The sequence below is a fragment of the Bubalus bubalis genome, chromosome 1 (genome assembly GCF_019923935.1).
Source record: "Bubalus bubalis isolate 160015118507 breed Murrah chromosome 1, NDDB_SH_1, whole genome shotgun sequence".
Lineage (NCBI taxonomy): Eukaryota > Metazoa > Chordata > Mammalia > Artiodactyla > Bovidae > Bubalus > Bubalus bubalis.
Genome location: NC_059157.1, coordinates 44,980,621 through 45,002,181, shown reverse-complemented (window position 1 = coordinate 45,002,181; position 21,561 = coordinate 44,980,621). Strand labels below are relative to the sequence as shown.

Below are 21,561 nucleotides of genomic sequence, written 5' to 3'. Positions count from 1 at the left end.
TCCCTTTAGTCCACTCAGTGGGCTCCAAGAAATACCCGTTGCGACTCGAGAAGAGAGAGAAGTCCTTTGTTTCCCCTCGAGAAGACGCCTGACTCCCGGTTGAGTCTGGAATGCAACCCCGAGATCCCAGTCATCCCTTGAGAGGAACATTAGGTCCTGGACACAATCCTGGATGAAGTCTCTTTTGCCCTGCAGTGACTCGAGCGCAACCTCCAGCTCTCCCTTGCAACTCGAATGGAAGATTGGGCTTCCCTGGGCCAACACAAGAGGAAGCCAGAAATCCCCTTTGTAACTCAAGAATCCTGCTGCAACTCGAGAAAAACCACGTGTTTCCAACATCATCCCAAGATGAGGCCCTTGCCTGCTATGGCGTCTCAAGAAAAGACCCACGTTCCGTCTTGAAGTGCGAAATGGTACTTTGCACCATTGATGCGACACCAAATGTTCCCGGACACGCCGGTCTCACTCGACGGGAACACCGAGGTTCCCGCACCACTTCATCTGAGCACCTTCTCCCCTCCTGTTTGCGACTGGAGGGTCTATTCCCCTGCTTTGTTTGGAAGGGGTTCCCCACATTCCCGGCACACCTCAGGATGAGGCCGGTCTCACGAGGAAATTCGAGACGTAGACTCGTGGGTGGTGTCACATGCCGAAAGACCCCGTTTTCTGGGCTCACTCTTGAGAAGAACCTGATGCCCGGACACCTCTTCGAAAGCAACCCTGTAGATGAAGGCACAAAACGAAGGGTCACTGATACCCCCGTGCATCATTTGGTAAAACCCACAGGTTCCACACACAGCTTGACAAGAGGCCTGTCATCCCATGAACAACTCGAGAGGAAAGCAGAGTTCCATTCCTCCACTCAAGACGAGGCCTGACTCTCCTGTCCCAACTCTGAAGGGACCCTGCGATCGGAGTCAGAAATTGAGAGGAACTCTGAGCTTCCTGACTCCACTCGAGATGAGGCCCTCTTCCATTACACCAAAAACAGTGGAGTCCCGAGAGGCCCCTCCCAAATCCACAGTATCCCTGACTTCTCAGAGGCACCCTTAGAAGCTCCCTGAAGTCACCGGCACAAGTCAAGGGAACCCAGGGTTTCCTTACGCAACCCGAGAAAGACCCCGAAAATCCTCCTTCAACGCGTCTTGAATCCCTCTTCCCCAACCATGACTCGAGAGCAATGACGGGTTGCCCCTCGCCACGCGGATGGAGAATTGACTTCCCTGGCGCCACATGAGAGGCTCCCTGAGCTCCCCGTCATACCTCGTGAGAAATCCCACACTGGCGCCCCAGCTCGAGAAAACCCACGAGACGCCCCTGTCATCGCGAGATGAGGGCCTTCTTTTCCTGCATGGCTTGGAGAGCAATCCCGAGTCCTCTCTCTAAACTTCACAGGAGGCTTGACTCGCTTTAGGCCACTCTGTGGGTTCCAAGAGATACCTGTCGCAACTCGAGAGGAGAGCGGAGTCCTTTGCTTCCCCTCGAGACGAGGCCTGATTCCCCGGGTGAGTCTGGAATGCATCCCCGAGATGCCGGTCGCCCATGGAGAGGAACATTATGTCCTGGACACAAGCCTAGATGAGGTCTATTTTGCCCTGCAGTGACTCGAGCGCAACCCCCAGCTCTCCCTCGCATCTCGAATGGAAGATTGCACTTCCCTGGGCCAACACAAGAGGAGGCTGAATTACCCGTCGAAACTTGGAAATACCGCCGCAACTCGAGAAAGACCACGTGGTTTCCGCGTCATCACAAGATGAGGCCCTTGACCGCTACAGCGTCTCAAGTGAAGTCCCACGTTCCATCCTGAGGTTTGAAATGGTACTTGACACCCTGATGCGACCCCAAAAGTTCCCCGACATACCGGTCTCACTGGAGGGGAACACCGAGGTTCTGGGAACCACTTCATCTGAGCCCCTTCTCCTCTCCTGATCGCGTCAGGAGGGTCGATTACCCTGCTTTGTCTGGAAGGGGTTCCCCACCTTCCCGGCACACTTCAGGATGAGGCCAGTCTCACCAGGAAATTAGAGACGTAGCCTCGTTGGTCGTTCAACATGCAGAAAGACCCCGTTTTGCCGATCCGCTCTTGATAAGAACCCGATGATGGGACACCTCTTCGAAGGCAAACCTGTGGACGAAGTCACAACACGAAGGGGTACTGACACCCCCATGCATCATCCGGATAAAAGCTCAGGATCCACATACAGCTCGACAAGTGGCCTGTCACCTCGTGAACAACTCGGGAGGCAAGCGGAGATACATTCCTCCACACAAGACGAGGCCTGACTCTCCTGTACCAACTCTGCAGGGACCCTGCGGTCGGAGTCCGAAACAGAGAGGAAGCCTGAGCTTCCTGCCTCCCCTCGACATGAGGCCCTCTGCCACTGCCCAAACCCAGTGGAGTCAGGAGAGGCCACGCCAACTCCACAGTATCCCTCAACTCTCAGAGGCACCCGGGGAAGTTCCCTAAGGTTCCCGGCAGAAGTCGAGGGAAACGAGGGTTTCCCGCCACAACCCGAGAAAGACCTCGAGAGTCCTTCTTCAACGCGTCTTGAAGCCCTATCCCCTCCCATGACTCGAGAGCCATGAGGCACTCCCCCTCGCCACGTGCATGGAGACCTGACTTCCCTGGTGCCGCACGAGAGGCTCCCTGAGATCCTCGTCGTGCCTCGTGAGAAAACCCCCACGGGCGCCGCAGCTCGAGGAAACCCCTGAGAAGCCTCCGTCATCGCGAGGTGAGGGCCTTCTTTTCCTGCCTGGGCTGGAGAGCAACCCGAGTCCTCTCTCCAAACTTAAGAGGAGGTTTGACTCCCTTGAGGCCACTCAGTGGGCTCCTAGAGATCCGCGTCGCGACTCGAGAGGAGAGCGGAGTCCTTGGCTTCCCCTCGAGACGAGGCCTGACTCCCTGGGGGAGCCTGGAATGCAACCCCGAGATCCCTGCCTTCCCTGGAGAGGAATGTTAGGTCCCGGACACACGCCTAGATGAGGTCTCTTGGGCCCTGCAGTGACTCGAGCGCAACCCCCAGCTTTCCCTCGCAACTCGAGGGGAAGTTTGGGCTTCCCAGGGCCAACCCAAGAGGAAGCCTGAGATCCCCGTCGTAACTCGAGAATCCCGCCGCAACTCGAGAAAAACCACGTGGTGCCCACGTCTTCGCAAGATGAGTCCCTTGGCCACGAAGGCGTCTCAAGGGAAGTCCCCTGTTCCGCCCTGAAGTGCGAAACGGTACCTGACAGCCTTCATGTGACCCCCAAAATTTCCCCGACACTCCGGGTTCCCTCGAGGGGAACACCGAGGGTCCCGGCACCTCTTCATCTGAGCCCCTTCTCCCCTCCTGATCGCGACAGGAGAGTCGATTCCACTGCGTGGTCTGGAAGGGGTTCCCGGCCTTCCCGGCGCACCTCAGGAGGAGGCCGGTCTCACGAGGAAATTCGAGACGAGCCACGTGGGTGGTGCCACATGCCGAACGACCCCGATTCCCCGGTCCGCTCTTGAGAAGGACCCGAGGCCCGGACCCCTCTTCGAAGGCAACCCTGTGGGTGAAGGCACAACACGAAGGGGCACTGACAACCCCGTGCATCGTCTGGAAAGACCCGCGGGTTCCACACACAGCTCGACGAGGGGCCTGAGACCCCCTGAACAGCTCGAGAGGCAAGCGGAGTTCCCTTCCTCAGACAAGACGAGGCCTGACTCTCCTGTCCCAACTCTGCAGGGACCCTGCGGTCGGAGTCCGAAACGGAGAGGAAGCCTGAGGTTCCTGCCTCCCCTCGAGGTGAGGCCCTCTTCCGTTGCGCCAGACCCAGCGGAGTCCCGAGGGGCCCCGCCAACTCCACAGCATCCCTTGCCTCTCAGAGGCAGCCTGGGAAGTTCCCTAAGGTCCCCGGCAGAAGGCGAGGGAAACGAGGGTTTCCCGCCGCCCCCCGAGAAAGACCTCGAGAGTCCTTCTTCAACGCGTCTCGAGGCCCTAGTCCCCTCCCGTGACTTGAGAGCCATGACGCGCTCCCCCTCGCCACGCGCATGGAGACCTGACTTCCCTGGCGCCCGCACGAGAGGCTCCCTGAGATCCTCGTCGTGCCTCGGGAGAACACCCCCACGGGCGCCGCAGCTCGAGGAAACCCCTGAGACGCCCCCGTCCTCGCGAGCTGAGGGCCTTCTTTTCCTGCATGGCCTGGAGAGCAATCCCGGGTCCTCTCTCCAAACTGAAGAGGAGGCTGGACTCCCTTGAGGCCACTCAGTGGGCTCCTAGAGATCCGCGTCGCGACTCGAGAGGAGAGCGGAGTCCTTGGCTTGCCCTCGAGATGAGGCCTGACTCCCCGAGGGAGCCTGAAATGCAACCCCGAGATCCCTGCCTTCCCTGGAGTGGAATGTTAGGTCCCGGACACACGCCTAGATGAGGTCTCTTGGGCCCTGCAGTGACTCGAGCGCAACCCCCAGCTTTCCCTCGCAACTCGAGGGGAAGATTGGGCTTCCCAGGGCCAACCCAAGAGGAAGCCTGAGATCCCCGTCGTAACTCGAGTATCCCGCCGCAACTCGAGAAAAACCACGTGGTTCCCACATCTTCCCAAGATGAGGCCCTTGCCCGCGACGGCGTCTCAAGGGAAGTCCCCTGTTCCGCCCTGAAGTGCGAAACGGGACCTGACAGCCTTCATGCGACCCCCAAAAGTTCCCCGACATGCCGGGTTCCATCGACGGGAACACCGAGGGTCCCGGCACCGCTTCATCTGATCCCCTTCTCCCCTCCTGATCGCGACAGGAGAGTCGATTCCCCTGCGTGGTCTGGAAGGGGTTCCCGGCCATCCCGGCGCACCTCAGGAGGAGGCCGGTCTCACGAGGAAATTCGAGACGAGCCACGTGGGTGGTGCCACATGCCGAACGACCCCGATTCCCCGGTCCGCTCTTGAGAAGGACCCGAGGCCCGGACCCCTCTTCGAAGGCAACCCTGTGGGTGAAGGCACAACACGAAGGGGCACTGACACTCCCGTGCATCGTCCGGAAAGACCCGCGGGTTCCACACACAGCTCGACGAGGGGCCTGAGACCCCCTGAACAGCTCGAGAGGCCAGCGGGGTTCCCTTCCTCAGACAAGACGAGGCCTGACTCTCCTGTCCCAACTCTGCAGGGACCCTGCGGTCGGAGTCCGAAACGGACAGGAAGCCTGAGGTTCCTGCCTCCCCTCGAGGTGAGGCCCTCTTCCGTTGCGCCAGACCCAGCGGAGTCCCTAGGGGCCCCGCCACCTCCACAGGATCCCTCGCCTCTCAGAGGCACCCTGGGAAGTTCCCTAAGGTCCCCGGCAGAAGGCGAGGGAAACGAGGGTTTCCCGCCGCCCCCCGAGAAAGACCTCGAGAGTCCTTCTTCAACGCGTCTTGAGGCCCTAGTCCCCTCCCGTGACTCGAGAGCCAGGACGCGCTCCCCCTCGCCACGCGCATGGAGACCTGACTTCCCTGGCGCCCGCACGAGAGGCTCCCTGAGATCCTCGTCGTGCCTCGGGAGAACACCCCCACGGGCGCCGCAGCTCGAGGAAACCCCTGAGACGCCCCCGTCCTCGCGAGCTGAGGGCCTTCTTTTCCTGCATGGCCTGGAGAGAAATCCCTGGAGACACACACATAATATAGCCAAATATTAATATGGCCTATCTTTGTGTGGAGAACAGTTAACAACATTTTTATGACATAGTAATAATATGATTCTTTAAAATCCATCATCTGTCCTATTAATTCTAAAAAATATTACATTATTTGAGAGAGAAACATTAGAAAATATCCTATTACCTAAAATAAATCTATAGTATTAAATATAGTTTAACTCATTATATAGAATACAAATCTATACTATTAATAGTTACATTTTATATCCAAAACTATGCACATTTTCATAAGAAAATGCAGCAATCTTAAAAATGTATTTCAAACAAAATGTATACTTTGCCCTAGAAAATCATGAAAATCCTATAGGTATGGATGTATACACATTAGACTTCCCTGGTAGCTCAACTGGTAAAGAATCCACCTGCAATGCAGGAGACCCCTGGTTGATTCCTGGGTCGGGAAAATCCCCTGGGGAAGAGATAGGCTACCCACTCCAGTATACTTGGGCTTCCCTGATGGCTCAGTTGGTAAAGAGTCTGCCTGCAATGTGGGAGACCTGGGTTCAGTCCCTGGCTTGGGAAGATCCCCTGGAGGAGAACATGGCAACCCACTCCGATATTTGTGCCTGGAGAATCCCCATGGACAGAGAAGCCTGGTGGGCTACAGTCCATGTGGCCACAGAGTCAGAAACACCTAAGCACAGCAGCAGAATATATATATATATATATATATATATATATATATATTCCCATCACTGAGTCTGATCTATATTTTGTCAAATATTATTTTAGGATTATTCTACACTTGAATTTAGATAGTAAGTGAAAGTCTTTTACTTTGAGATAAATCATCTGTTTTGAGGAACTAAAGGATTTATATTTTCTTCTTTTTTGTAGCAAAGTCAGTTGTAGTTTATTTATTCCTTGATCATGTATACTTAATGTCAAACCCAGTTCAAATAGCATGAGTTTGTGTATATATATATATATATATATATATATATATATACATACACACATACACATATATTTCCCCCAATACTTACAATGTTACTTCACAAACAGATCACACAGTGACTTGCTTTTCAGACTGTAAGACTTGCCATGTCGACTATAAGGCTGGACTTTACACTATGTTGTATTTAGATCTATATATTCTTTTCACTTAAGTAAAATAATAGCAGTTCACAAATACACACAAAAAAATCTCTAGGTACTTGATTAAAAGAAATCTAGAGTTGTAGGATACGAGGCTAGGTATATAGTTCTGAAAGGAGTTTGCAGTATGTGATTGTTCTTATTTTCCTATAACTGCCTTTTTGTTTTTGTTTAGTCGCTGAATCATGTCCAGCTGTTTTGCATCCCCATGGGCTGTAGCCCACCAGATTCCTCTCTCCATGGGATTTCCCAGGCAAAAACACTGGAGTGGGTAGCCATTTCCTTCTCCAGAGGATCTTCCTGGCCCAAGGATTGAACATGTGTCTCCTGCATTAGCAGGTGGATTCTTTAACTGTCTTTTACCTTGTAACATATTATTACCTTTTATACCTTGAGGCCAAGTATTTTGAGAGCGAAGTCTCCCCCAGGTTTAGCCTTCAATACAGGCAGGATCACTCTCCCTCCAGATTTTTCAGTGTGTTTTTACTCTGTAAAAAGTTTCCTTTTCTTTTTTTTTAAACAAAGGGGATTATTAGTGAAAAGTGAAATCAAGGAAAACGCATTGAGAGGAAAATAAAGAAGGAACCACTGAAGGCAAGCTGTTGTTGGAGGCTTGGCTTTTACACATTCTGCCTGATGTTCCCATTAGCAGGAGAGACTCAGCAACAGAGGGAGTGATGAGAAGACAGTCACTGGCGTCAGAGATGAATGACCTTCAGATCATTAAGCTCCTTTCCCAGAACCTTTTATTGCACCAAACTCTTCTTATGGAATTTTTCATCTCCATGTTTCTAAGTGTGTAGATAAGCGGGTTGAGCATGGGGACAATAATTGTGTAGAAGAGCATAAACACTTTATCCTCTGGTAATGTTGTGGCAGGTCTAATGTAAACAAAGATGACAGGTGTGAAAAAGAGGATCACGGACTGTGATGTGGGAACTACAGGTGGAAAGTGCTTTATGGTGGCTTTCTGCAGAATATGTGCACACATTATACAGAATCAAAATGTAGGAGGCCATCAAAACCACAAAGAGCACCAGTCCCATCAAGCCAGAATTGGCAATGACAAAAAAGCCAATTTTGTGTGTATCAGTGCAGGCTAGTTTCAACAAAAGATATGCATCACAGAAATAGTGGTCTATTTCACTGGGGCCACAGAAAGGTAAAACAATCGCAAGAAGAAAGAGACCAAGAGAATGAAGAAGTCCCCCTGCACACGACGCTATGAGAATTGAGTGACGTTTTTGCCTGTTCATGGTGATGGCGTCGTGGAGAGGTTTGCTGATGACCACATAGCAGTCACAGGCCATCCCTGTGAGGGTGAAGACCTCATTCCCCCCTCCCCAAAGAAGTGGGTGGTGAAAAGCTGTGTCATGCAGTTTTTATAGGAAATGGCCTTTTTCTCCATCAGTAAGTCAGTCATGAGTTTGGGTGTCACAGTGGAGGTGTAGAAGAGATCTGAGAGTGCAAGGCAGTTAAGGAAGAAGTACATGGGCTGGGTGATTAGCTGACTGCATGTAATAGAAATCACAATGATCAAATTCCCCAACCAAATAGCCAGGTAACAGAATAAGAAAAATAAAAAGCAGAGGATCTGGACTTTCTTGTCCATAGAAAGTTCTAAGAGGATAAATTCAGTAACATTATTTCTATCTTCCATGATCTGATGTTCAAGAAAGTTATCTGAAATGACAAAACCAATGAAACGAATCATTGATGAGAAAATGGAAACCTAATATCTACTTTAAATGGCACCAATGTGCCGGTGCTAGACGGCAAAGTCGATCAGGTCCCGAGAACGTGCACGGCGGGGCTGAGAAAAGAAACGAAAGCAAGAGAAATCTCCAACAAAGATGGGGTCGAGAGGTTCAGACACGTCTTCACGAAGGGACGCAGTCTGACACCAACTTTATTCAGCATCTCACATTTATACAGAAGAGCGTGAGAAAGACAAGACAGTTAACATTTTCTTTGTTTGACCTACACATCTTACAAACAGTCACAAGAAATCTTGAGAGCATGGGAATGGCACCCTGTTATTATTTCTTACACCAGATAATATTTCTCTGTGCGTGAGAAGTTTGCACAGAACTCCAGGTGCCTGCAGTAAATAAGCGCCTAATCTCTGGGGTGGCGGGACAGAGAGCTATGTTTGCAAGCAAACCCTCAAGGACTGAGGCAGCTCCCAGAGCTGTGTCCTTCGGACAAAGGACCCCGTTCTGACGGGCAGCTCCCCACACCAATGCCTTTTAAAGACAAGTTCTTTTGAGACCCACTGAAATCATTTTCATTTAATACGAGTCTTTTGAATATCTAGTACTAATATTCCTCGAAGAGCTAAGAATACAGTGATAAATTAGACAAAGTTCCAGTTTTTATATAATTTAAATTATTTTGTGAGGAAGCCAGGAATTATATTTATCAAGAATTTTTAAAAAAGAGATAATCTTAATAGTGTTAAGTAGGGCGACATATAATGTGCCAATTTAGGATGTAAAATAGAGGCAACTATAGAATTTGCTTGATTAAGTGCTTTCTAATGAAGTCACAAAATTGGTGTAGGGTGTGTGGGTGGGCTTTGCAGTGCTGGCACAGAGTCAATGTTAAATAAATATCAATTAAATAAAAATCTGGAAAGTGAACAATGTGCTATAATTTTGAAGGAATAATACAATACATAATCATCCTTTAGTCAGGTAATTCATGATAAAACTGAAGAACAAATCATTTTTATGAGTGGACTCATGATCCTTTTTGACTGTTAAGTTAGTTAAGTTGCTCAGTAGTATCTGACTCTTCGCGACCCAGTGGACTGTAGCCCACCAGGCTCCTCCATCCATGGGATTCTCCAGGCAAGAATACTGGAGTGGGTTGCCATTTCCTTCTCCAGGGGATCTTTCTGACTCAGGGATCAAACCCAGGTCTTCTGCATTGCAGGCAGATGCTTTAACCTCTGAGCCACCAGGGAAGCCCTTTTGACTTTTAAGAGGAAATAATTCCTTCATGTGAAATACTCCATGAAACTTTCATATTTCTTAAACAATATTTGTAGCATCTCTAGGTCAATATATTGACAACTATGCTTTTCCTGTTTGTCTATATTTCTCTTGCAAGATTATTTCCTCTTTCAAAATCAATTAACATTCAGAAGTTATTTGAGTTACATCTTATCAGACTGTAATTATACTTGCCTAGTTTGGAAATCATATACTGAGAAATGGGCTCCTCTAATTCCAAAATAGTTCCCCCCAAACACAATACAATAAACAAGATGTAGCACTCCTTCCCTTAATTTCTTAGAGAATTCACCCACACAATCTGCATGTGGAGTCGAGTTCCTTTGGTCCACATCTTCTCTAGCATTCGTTATTGACAGACTTTGCAATGAGGACTATTCGAACTCGTGGAAGTGGTCCCTCCTTGTAACTTGGAGTTGAGTCGCTCCAAACATTAGTGTTATGGAGCAAGATGACATTTTGGAAATGCAGAGAAATTCTATCATCTCCCTGCCCCAACTGCTCTTGTATTTTCCCATCATATTGAATATATGATCACATCCCTTCATGCTTGTTCCCCACGTTAGTCTCTGATGTCTTTTAACTGGAATGCCCTCTGTACTCTTTGGCTTCCATCCCATAGGGCATTTTTCATTTCTTGAATGTTCTAAGTTTCCCTGGTCACATAGCCTTCCAAGATGCTATTTTCCCTGCCAGAAATTCGTCCTGAATCTTAACCCTGGTTTACGTAGGTTCAACCTATGGACCTCAACGCAATGGTTACTCTGAAAAGCCTTCCCTGACACCCAGGTTTTGGTGAGGGTAGAGGCCCCTCGACAAGTTCTCAAAGGATCTGCCTGTGATGTATCATTAGATTCGTCTCAGTGAAAGCAGGAACTCTGTGTCTGCTTCTCTCCGCCTTCTAGTTCCAGAAACTTATTACATGCCTCCCAGCTCATCGTAGGTGCTCAGGATTTACTTAGTGTGTGAAAGACAGAAAAGTTCTTGGAAGCCTCAAGGTGTCACTTGGCTCGGCACTTTTGATCTCTTTGTATATTTGGCGATTCCATTCTTTCCTTTCCTGGGTTCATGTGTACGCTATATTCAAGGCACAATCTAAGGCATTAAGACATATCCATCAGTATGGGTTCTTGCTTTCAAGGAACTCGTACAGCAGATTTCTACAAGTTTAGGGCTTTTCAAATGCTCTAGAAGAATGTGAACGTTCAGTATGATCCATTTTCATTTCCAAGAAAGATCGTTTGACTTCCATAGCAAAGGTGGAGACCTTCCGACGTGTAGTCCAATACTTAGACCTTGACCATGTCAGGCAAGTCTTGTGGTTCCTTCTGGAGGTGTGTGGCTCTTGCAGAAACGTGAAGATCTTCCATCGTCCTCGGACTTTGGTGTCATTTGCAATCATCAAGAAAGCTTCCAGGTATAGGTTCCAGACCACCACCGCACACACTCAGTAGCCAACGGAGTGGATTCCAGGAATATGCGTTGTTAACCAGCATCACCGTTGATATTGTTGCTGCACGCTCTATGCAGTGGCCAGGGCCTGGATTGTCCACTGGGTCTCATGTGGAATGGAAAGAAGGGCTTCCCCCACCCCCCACCCTCCCCCCACTGTTGACAGCCTTGTGACTAGAAACGGGCCCCGAAACAAGAATCAGACAAACCAGATAAGCCCAGATGGTAGTCCATGAGATGAAGGAACTAAGCAGCTGGTTGGGATGGCGCCAAGGGGAAAGGTTGCTCTTTTTGTCTCCCGCTCTACTCCTTTCTTCCTGGACGCCTTAGGGGTTCATCATGGAGATTTGAAATAAAGTTCACCAAAGTCATATGTGTTGAATCAAGATTTTGCATTTCACCATCTCTCAAAAACGAAGAGTGCTTAACCTGCACAGGTTTCTTTCAAAAAAGTCAATTGCTTTTCAATTCTGGGGTTTCTCTCTTGCCTTGTTCAAGTACGCTTAATAGTAAAAATCAACGAAATCTAAAGAAAGATTCAAAGATACCAACAAAGGACACCTTCTGTTTCTTAAATCATCTTTCCACTTGGTAGAACACGAGCTCTTTTCTTTGTATTTTGCCTAGGGAATTAGCAGTGTCCTGGTTCAGATGGCAAGGCATCCGCCCGCAGGAGACTCGGGTTTGATCCCTGGGTCGGGAAGATCCCCTGGAGAAGGAAATGGCAACCCACTCCAGTATTCTCGCCTGGAGAATCCCATGGACAGAGGAGCTACTGGTCTACAGTCCCTGGGGTCTCAGAGTCAGTCACGACTGAAGCAAGTTAGCACACACTCAGGTTTTAGTTCAGCTACTCAGGTGTGTCCCCCTCTTTGCCACTCTGTGGACTGCAGCACTCCAGGCTTTCCTGTCCTTCACTATCTCCTGGAATTTGCTCCAACTTACGTCCATTGAATCATCATGCCATAGAACCATCTCATTCCGGTGGCATCCACCAGAGAGGTGGCTGTGGTTTGGCAAAATGCCTGGTCCCGCTGCGTGGGTGTGAACCTGCCCTCACCACTCCCTGACCGTGTGACCGTTCACCATGTCCTCCTCTGTAAATTGTGAGGGGGCAACACCTGCTTGGGAAGGGGCACACACAGCATCTGGTATATAATCAATGCACCATCCATCGCAGCGTTGTATATATTAATAATAGGGATCGCATTTAATAACCTGCTCCTTTTTCTCTCTTGTCACTTAACTGTGCTCCAGATCACATCTGCTTTACTTACCCCTGTAAATCCCACACCCAGCACAAACAAGACTCAACAAATTTGTGGCTGAAGAGGCAGGAACATATCCTGTCTTCAAGAAGATGAAGCCAAGTGAGATGAGGGCCTAGTGATAACCCTGTGTGATGAGGGGACCCCAGGAGGACCTGTGTGGCTGTGGGGTGGGGTGGGGGCATGGGCAGAACCCCTGATGAGCTCCTGGGATGGGGAAGGTGGCAGGAAGGAGGGCGGGCTATTCCTTTTGGGGTGTCCACAGATTGTACTTCACCCCTCACTGATGAGCACTTAGGCAGTTTCCAAACACGTGTCACTGTTAGGAGGAAACAATCATTGCCCAGCTCCTATTCAATCAATTTCGTACAATATGTTTCTAGCATTGGAGTACAATCATCTGCTTTATTCATTCCATGCTCCGTCCATCCACCCAGCCAGCCAGCCATCTGTTCATCCATCCACCACTCACTAATCAATCCATCCATCCACTTGTTAACTCATCTGATCATCTCAGACTCATTGAGAAGACAGACCCCTCTTCCGCTCCTGCTCCCAGGAGGACTCCCAGCGTGAGTGACTGGAGCCTCGTGGGGACAACAGGGGAGACACAGAAGGGAGATGCCTGCAGGCCCTCCTCCCTCTGAACGGTGAAGCACCCACCTGGTCCTAATGCCTCCTTGTTGGGGTGTTCAGCCGGCCCTTTTCCTTCTTGCGAAACAAGCAGCTGATGGAGGACTTGATTGATGCCCTTTTTCTTTGGGGCTTTGTGCAGCGAGTCCTGCCTGCTGGTGCTGCTGCTGGGGTTGTTCCCGGGGTTGTCCTGAGAGCCTGTCGAGCTTTAGGGAGAGAAAAGGACCTTTAACTGGCACCCTCGTGCAAACACACAGCCCTCCACAAGAGCTACTGATAGAAACAGGCACCCAGCAACACCCGCGCCTCAACCTCGCAGCAGGCAGTGGAGTCTCCTTCACCAAACACACTCCACACGAGCAATGCAGGCTCCGAGACACAGAGAACCACCCCAGGAAGTTGAGATTCTCTGCCTTGAGCTCTCCCCTGAGGAGGGCTTGACTCCAGGCCAGCTGGTGCAGAGGGCACTCCGACCCTCCATCAGGGTCGCTGCTCAGCAGGTGAAAACGCTCCAGCAGAAGGCAACCTCCCCTGCTCTGGGCAGTTCCCCCCACCTCCTGCAGGGTGACTGTCCCCGGCCATGGCAGGAGAGCAACGGTCACCATGCAGGTCAGCTGGCCAAGTGACCACATGTGTCGTCCATCGAGTGCTGCCTGGCTCAGGACGGGAGCTTAGGTGGTGGTCTCAATGAGGACAGTGTCAGTCACAGGAGGGGACGGAGTCTCCTGAGAGGAGACCCCTGAGGAAACAGGAGGGACACTCAAGAGCGAACCTGAGAGGCACAGGGCCGTCACTGTCAGGAACGTGCCCCGGGCCGGGCAGACCTCTACCAAGATCAGGAAGAAAGCTCCCACAGGAGTCAATCTGTAGAGAAGGACGTTTTCTAAAATCACTGAGGTCACTGAGCTCTTCTTCCCCAGCACCTGAAGTTCACCACTAAATACAGGCACTGAACCCAATGGTATTCCTTTAAAATCATCCTTGCAACTCCTTCAAGACAAGAGGCGCAGGGCTCCTGAAACTGACGACGCGCACACAGGCCGCTTACTTGTGGGCGTCCCTGAGGTCCTCGTGGGTGGCTGTGTGCAGCGCCCCCGTATGCAGGCGGCTCAGCCGAAGGGACTGCGGCGAGGCGGGGGTCGAGGTTTCACATTTGATGGCGGTCTTGTCATCTCCTACCTCTTCCCGTAAAGCTGGCAGCTGAGGGAGTGAGGTAAGTGTCAAATTGGCTAACAATAGACTGTTTTGAAAATGGCAATCACACAGGCGTTACATTATAACCAGAAACTTATTTGAAAATCTATTAGCTATGCTTTCCCCCAAGTACAAAAAACCCCCTTGTTCTAGCTTAATGCCATCTTAAAGGACTGTCTTGTTCAAGAGAAGCAGGGCTATGGGGCAGCGAGAGCATCTGACTGAGTGCAGAGACCCTGGTTGGGAGCCTCCCTGCAGCCGGGCTCGGCCCTCTCTGGAATCCAGCGACCAGATGGCCCTGCCGGGCAGGACAGCAGAGTGACCCTGGCACCGTGGACCCTGCATGGCATGAACTGCCCTGATGACAGGACTGTGCTCATCGCCAGACGCTGCTCAGAAGCACCACAGCTAGAGTACGAAACCTCTCAGCAAAGCCGTCCAGACCTTTCTGTTTGAAGGAGAAAAAGACACAGTTTGTGCCACCACCCAAGATCATTTGTAGTGATGATGCAGGTTACTGGAACCCATGACAACAAGAGAAACACAGAAAAGGTACCTAACCCCTCCACGCCAACACCATGTGCCTGGATCATATTTCTCGGTAACATACAGACTCGGGGCTCCCCACTGAAGTACTTACAGGCAGTTCGAGTGTCATTCGCTCACAGTGGTTTCCATAAAGCACCCCCTGGTCTTCACTAAGAGATGATCTTGTATCACCCTAGAGGGGTGGGAGGTTCAAAAGGGAGGAGATATATGGGTACCTATGGCTGATTCATGTTGAGGTTTGACAGAAAAGAAAATTCTGTAAAGCAATTATCTTTTAGCTAAAAAACAAACGAATTAAAAAAAAACAAAAAGAGAGATGATCTCTCCTGGACTCCCAGCTTTTCTGCTGGTCCTGGGTGTGAGGACAGGAAAGACAGTGGTGGCAACAGTGTGGGGACAGATTAACCCATCAGGGTCCAGACAGGTCTCACTCATACATCTGGGTGTGTGGTTAAGCCAGGGGAGGTTTTAGGAGACATGCATGGCATGTATTTTTATAAACAATGAGTGTGCTGTTTTAACCAACTAACCTGTGCCTTTTTCGTGGGATTCTGTAAAGAATACGGACCCTGTGCAGTCCCACGGGAGCTTGGTGACAACAAAGTGACAGTGCAAAATGCAGCTGAACTCGTTTAACAGCAGCTGGATAAACTGGGCTCCCTCCCCTGAGCTCTAACAAGAACCCTCAGACAACAGAAGGCTACAAAGGCTAGAAATTTTCCACATGGAACTGAACAGGGATCAATCTCAAATTCAAGTTAAAATAAGCATTTATAAAAATCAGAAAACAGCAACGAACAGAGCAGGGAAGTGACACACCTGGGTTGACTATGGACTCAGTGGAGACAAACACCTGCCTCAAAGTCAGGGACTTTGGCCAGCCCCTTCCCCCGGGCCTCCTCCTGAGGAAGGCCTCTGGGTCCACAGCCTGGCTGCCCTCCCCCAGGATGGGAGCCACACCACTGGTGCCCACGTGGCCAGGATGGGCAGCACCGTGTCCACTTAACAGGAGGGCAAAGCAGGCCACAGAGCAGGCGAGCGGCACACCCAGGTCACCAACCCCAGGGGGACGGCGCTGGTCTGATGTGCCCAGCAGAAGGGCTCCCGGGCACTGAGCCGCCTGAACTGGAGCACAGCCACCCCAGTCCTGCGGGAAGGCCCAGGAGTGCTCGGTCAGCGGGCTGGGAGCAGGAGAGGGACAAGGAAGGCCAGCCCTTGGGGCACTGGACTCCAACAACAGGGGCTCATCCAAGTGACCCGAGGGGAGAGGCAGCGAGCTCCCTCCTGATGCTCCCTCCATCAGGGATGCCGTGATGGACACGAGAGCCTCTGGAGGAAAGGTGGCTGGATGGCACCATGTTTAAGTGTCCAGGCTCTGATCAGACCAGTCTGCACCATGCTGCTGGGTGTGAGAGCCTGGGCAGGGTGCCCGGCCTCCCTAAGCCTCAGTGTCTATGTCTGCTGAATGGGGATAGCAGTAGACTGGACCTCACCTGGGGATGAGATGACAGACTCGGAAAGCACGTGCCCGGCACACAGAGTCTCCTGCACACTGCTACCCACCATCATTAAATTGGCTTCCCGCAAATCTAACATCTATGGCTCTGATTCAGTCATTTCTTATAAGAAAACACTAAGTGGAAATTCCATGGTGGTCCAGAGGTTAAGACTTGGCACTTTCACTGCCGGGACACTGGTCTGATCCCTGGTTGGGGAACTAAGATCCCATAAGCTGTGCAGCATGGCCAAAAACATAAGTAAAGAACATTTTAAAAATAATAAATAATACTATGTCTATTATAAACAAGCATGAGATGATCAGAAGGCCAACAAGTGGGAGAAAGGCACACTGTTACAATTGTCCCAACGAATGACCAATTTCCAACAGAACCATCAGCACATTTTAAGTGGTGGGTGAGTTTCATCACTTCCATTAAACCGTCAATTATTCACCAGGACATAACCACACAGTGTTCATTCACGTTAAACGATAAGGACTCTTCAATACTTCACAGAGAAACAAAGGCCTGCTAAATTACTAAATAGTTTACCTTTTGACGCTGCTTCCTTAAATCACTAGGCTGACAGATGCATGCAAAGAAATGAAGAGAAACCAGATTCATTGCGACTTTGAAGCTAAAATTTCAAGAATCCGTAGAGGCAAATACAGTAAAGCAAAAATGATGGCAAACATGTAAGTGACATGAAGATTTAGAGAAATGTGACTGGAAGCAGAACATTTTTTTTTGACCACAGAAGTTAAATAAGCTATTCAAGATTTACTAGAGGAACACTATAAATTATTACTCAGGAAGATACCATTCTATTACAACATCATGATTTATTAAAGCACAGCATTCTGTACAACAAAGGGCCTTAACAGGTGTCTATTCTCAGCCAAATCTCTCTATAAGTTAGTTTCTCTTAATCAAAAACATGTTATACTTTAAATTAGTAATTTAACTGATGAGGAAGTTACCATAATACCTAGTTTAACGTTGAACAAATCTAACCACCTCTTGGACATTCATGTAAAATCCTGACATAGAATTTGATTTAAAACTTCTCACAATAAATTCATTAAAGCAAGTTCCCTGTGAAAATACGTAAGAATGAAAGCTAGCATAATAGCAGGTGCAGTCTTTACATTTTATTAACCATAGAAGATACTTTTTTAACGAGTCTAATAGAGACATTAACTGTGCAAAAGCTGATGAGATTTACAGTCTTAAATACAAGCACCAACACAGAAAGGATATTGTGTCAGTTCAGTTCAGTTCAGTCGCTCTGTCGTGTCCGACTCTTTGTGACCCCATGAATCGCAGCACACCAGGCCCCCCTGTCCATCACCAACTCTCGGAGTTCAACCAAACTCATGTCCATCGAGTCGGTGATGCCATCCAGCCATCTCATCCTCTGTCATCCCCTTCTCCTCCTTCCCCCAATCCCTCCCAGCATCAGAGTCTTTTCCAATGAGTCAACTCTTCACTTGAGGTGGCCAAAGTACTGGAGTTTCAGCTTTAGCATCGGTCCTTCCAATCAACACCCAGGACTGATCTCCTTTAGAATGGACTGGTTGCATCTCCCTGCAGTCCAAGGGACTCACTCTCAAGAGTCTTCTGCAACACCACAGCTCAAAAGCATCAATTCTTCGGCACTCGGCTTTCTTCACATCCCAACTTTCATATCCATACATGACCACTGGAAAAACCATAGCCTTGACTAGATGGACCTTTGTTGGCAAAGTAATGTCTCTGCTTTTTAATACCCTATCTTGATTGGTCATTAACTTTCCTTCCAAGGAGTAAGCGTCTTTTTAATTTCATGGCTGCAATCACCATCTGCCGTGATTTTGGAGCCCGCAAAAATGAAGTCTGACACTGTTTCCCCATCTATTTCCCATGAAGTGATGGAACCAGATGCCATGATCTTAGTTTTCTGAATGGTGAGCTTTAAGCCAACTGTTTCACTCTCCTTTTTCACTTTCATCAAGAGGCTTTCTAGTTCCTCTTCACTTTCTGCCATAAGGGTGGTGTCATTTGCATAGCTAAAAGTCCATTAATTCTACACTTAAGAGGATCATTTCTTTATGTAAGCACAATCTCATTTATGAATTACACATAATATGTAGTTTAGGATCCATCTACATTATGCTTATAACTGCATGCTGCTGCTGCTAAGTCCCTTCAGTCCTGTCCGACTCTGTGTGACCCCATGGACTGCAGCCTACCAGGTTCCTCCGTCCATGGGATTTTCCAGGCAAGAGTACTGGAGTGGGTTGCCATTGCCTTCTCCTGTAACTGCATAGTGATACACCAATTCAAATTACTGCTATGGGGGAAAAACACCATTTAATGAGACATGAGGACAAAGCACAAACCCGACTAAGGGGACTCACGCTGTGGACCACAGCATGGCTATGACCACAGGCAGTGGGGGGACGGGGGAGGGGAGATGGATGGGTAAACAACAGCCTCCGGGGCTGGGGGGAGGGGTCTGGATTGACGACGACTAAGCAGACAACAGGATGAGACAGGAAATCAAAACCAATGATGAAAGCAGACACACTGTCAGAGAACTCCAACAGCAAGGAAAACATACAGAACTGTTCTTTTCATAAATATTCGGAAAGAAATCAAGCATGAAACCACAGAGAAATCGTCAAAGAATTTTAAATATCAACTAATTAGCCAATGATGCAAATTATAAAAACAGTGTCAAAAGACCACAAAATGGACTAGTTACCACTTCACAGGCCTCTAAAATGATTCACGGTTAATTTAATTATAAGCTGACTAACAATGCAGCTAACATGAAATGGGTGGTAACAGAAAAAAGAGACAATACAAGTCCAGTTACAAAGCAGAGTGTTGTACACGTGATTTCATGGGGTAAACAGCAATGCACTCACAACACCTAAGCTAAACACGCAAGAAAGCTGGAACATGTGCTTTAGGGCTGCACACTTTGTCACCAAAAGCCCTAGGTCGTCATCCCAGTTTTAGACTCGGAAAAATGAGGCAGCCCGATGTCTTCCCTGGGGCCCTGGGGCCCTGGGCTTTTAACCTGGTTTCACATGCAGAGCTGGCCGGAGTGCATGGCCAGGTTCATCAGCAAGCAGACCAGTGTAGATTCTTGGTTTTGTTCCCACCGCATGCCCTGCACCCTGTAGCCAGGCATCCCCAGTGGAAAATCTGCTGCACGGCTTTCCCATGCCATGAGAGCTGCCTATGGTTACTTTCACGAAGCTGTCTGCTCCCTGAGAACAGAAACTTCCCTGCAGCTGCTGTGCCCTGCACAAGGCCAGGCCCAACGTTACAGAGGCAGGCTCTGGCTGAGTTCATGATGACGTGCTAAGTGGTGGTCCAAATATCAAGACTAATTTGTCGCTGTGCCATTGTGGAATGATTAAAGACGAGGCAGTTTAAAAACTTTTAGACCTCTGAGCGTAGCAAATGTACCTGATTTTCTTCTGGGTATAAAGAGAAAAAACAAAAAACAAACAAAAAACAGCATGCTGGGGGAGGGATGCGGCAGGGAGGAGGCAGTCACATACCAGAGTCATGATGCCCAGCTGGTCTCCCTCCTGCGCCAGGCTCTGCTGCCTCCTTCTGGGCTTGGGCAGGGGCGGGCAGGAGCCAGCATGCGAGGAGGTGGGAAGCAGGTTGAGGGAGCTCACTGATTTAAAACGACGGAGGCTGCCTAAGCTCCCCCTGCCCTCCCTGCTCTCAGTCTCCTCGGCCCGCTGCTCCGTGTTCTCCTTCTCTTCTTCGATCAACCTAAAATAGAATAAAAGGCGTCACCTGCCTCTGTCAGCAGAGGAACCTGTCTGGACAATAAATTTGGGCTGGCATTCTGTGTCATGATTAGCAAATTCCAGAAACAGTTGCTCAATTAACATCTCAGCCAAAAGGTTCTACCTTTCCTCTTTTGAATATTCTCAAACTTAGAATAACTTAGCCTTGAGTCTTACAAACTGGCCCTGATCATTCACGCTTGATTTCACTTATTTACTCTAACATTCTGAAGGGGCCCCGGTGGCAACTCTCTTTCCTGTGAAGAGAAACCTCAAGTTGACAACCCTTGCCTCCGCTGCTCTCAGGGCAGAGATGCACGTCAGTGCCTCAAGTCTTTTCCACTGGGAATCAGGAACTCTGTATAATCAAAACAGCAATTCACAAACAAGCTGCAGTTTCTAAACACAAGTCTCCAGACCAGATGAAGTGCTGAGTTGATCATTTTTTTTTTTAAGGTTGTATATATACAAATGCATCACTCGATGAAGTTCTCCACCAGCTTTGTGTGAGTTTCTGGATTCATGTCAATGTGCTGCATTAACCTAGAATTCACAGTTTCTGCTCTTCTCCCCTAATGTGTGGTGGATGTTTTTATATAGCAGTTTAAATATACGATTATGCGAATAAAATGATTTTCAAATTAAAATACAAGATTCTTACAGGAAGTAAACTCTCCAGCTTCACTTCTACTCATACATCTGGAAAGTTTTTCACTGTTGATAACAATTTGAAGGACAGAATTGACCATTTACATCAAGTCAACTTGTCGCATAAGGAAAAATCACTTTTACCCGACAACTTGCTGTAAAATAAAAATAATATATAACCGTTCCATATTTCCTGCGGGAACGTGGAAAGACCATCTTTCTGAGCTCATCTGTGCTCAAACACGGCCCACAAAGCTGTGTGTCTCGGCGTCAAACGGGCAGGGGCACCACCTGCGTTTGCTGGCTGTCCCATTCACCCCCTGCCTTTCCCCCAGCCCCCACGCTCGGCCGACAGAAACGGGCACCTTGGCCTGGGCTGACGTGACGAGAACAGTCTGAGCAGCCACTCTGTCTGGTCCTGTGCAGGGTCACCGGCCTGCGGCCACTCTGAACATGGACTCGGGACACGGGCATAGCTGTGCGGGTGTGGCATCAGGCGGTCTCGGGGCCCCCAGCCACCCAGCTGCACCCAGACCCAAGGCCCCCTGCTTACCACCAGGCGGGCCTTTGGATTCTATCCCATTTTGAAAATTGTTATAACTGCCAAGACGGTGTCTAAAGAAAACATCTTAAATATACTGATGAGATGAGAAAAACTCAAACACATGTCCTTGGACCACTGTCTTACAACAAGCCAATCTTCATACTACATTAAGTTAAAAAGGAAAAGGCAGATCTGAGTGGGAATTTGCCAACCCCAAAACCTCA

General features: G+C 49.2%; 2 protein-coding genes across 2 annotated transcripts in view; one reads left to right on the top strand and one right to left on the bottom strand.

Moving 5' to 3' along the window:
• Window positions 1–21,561, top strand: part of LOC123465559 (liprin-alpha-1-like) — a gene marked incomplete in the record, with an annotated part of 992,590 nt that overhangs the window by 825,857 nt on the left and 145,172 nt on the right.
• Window positions 6,307–21,561, bottom strand: part of LOC102393350 — a 28,265-nt gene continuing 13,010 nt past the window's right edge. The window contains 7 exon segments of the mRNA XM_045164811.1: window positions 6,307–7,658; window positions 7,660–8,079; window positions 8,082–8,419; window positions 13,137–13,312; window positions 14,155–14,306; window positions 14,941–15,021; window positions 19,906–20,128. Of these exon segments, the coding sequence (XP_045020746.1) occupies window positions 7,452–7,658; window positions 7,660–8,079; window positions 8,082–8,419; window positions 13,137–13,312; window positions 14,155–14,306; window positions 14,941–15,021; window positions 19,906–20,128 (1,597 nt within the window). The 3' untranslated portion in view covers window positions 6,307–7,451.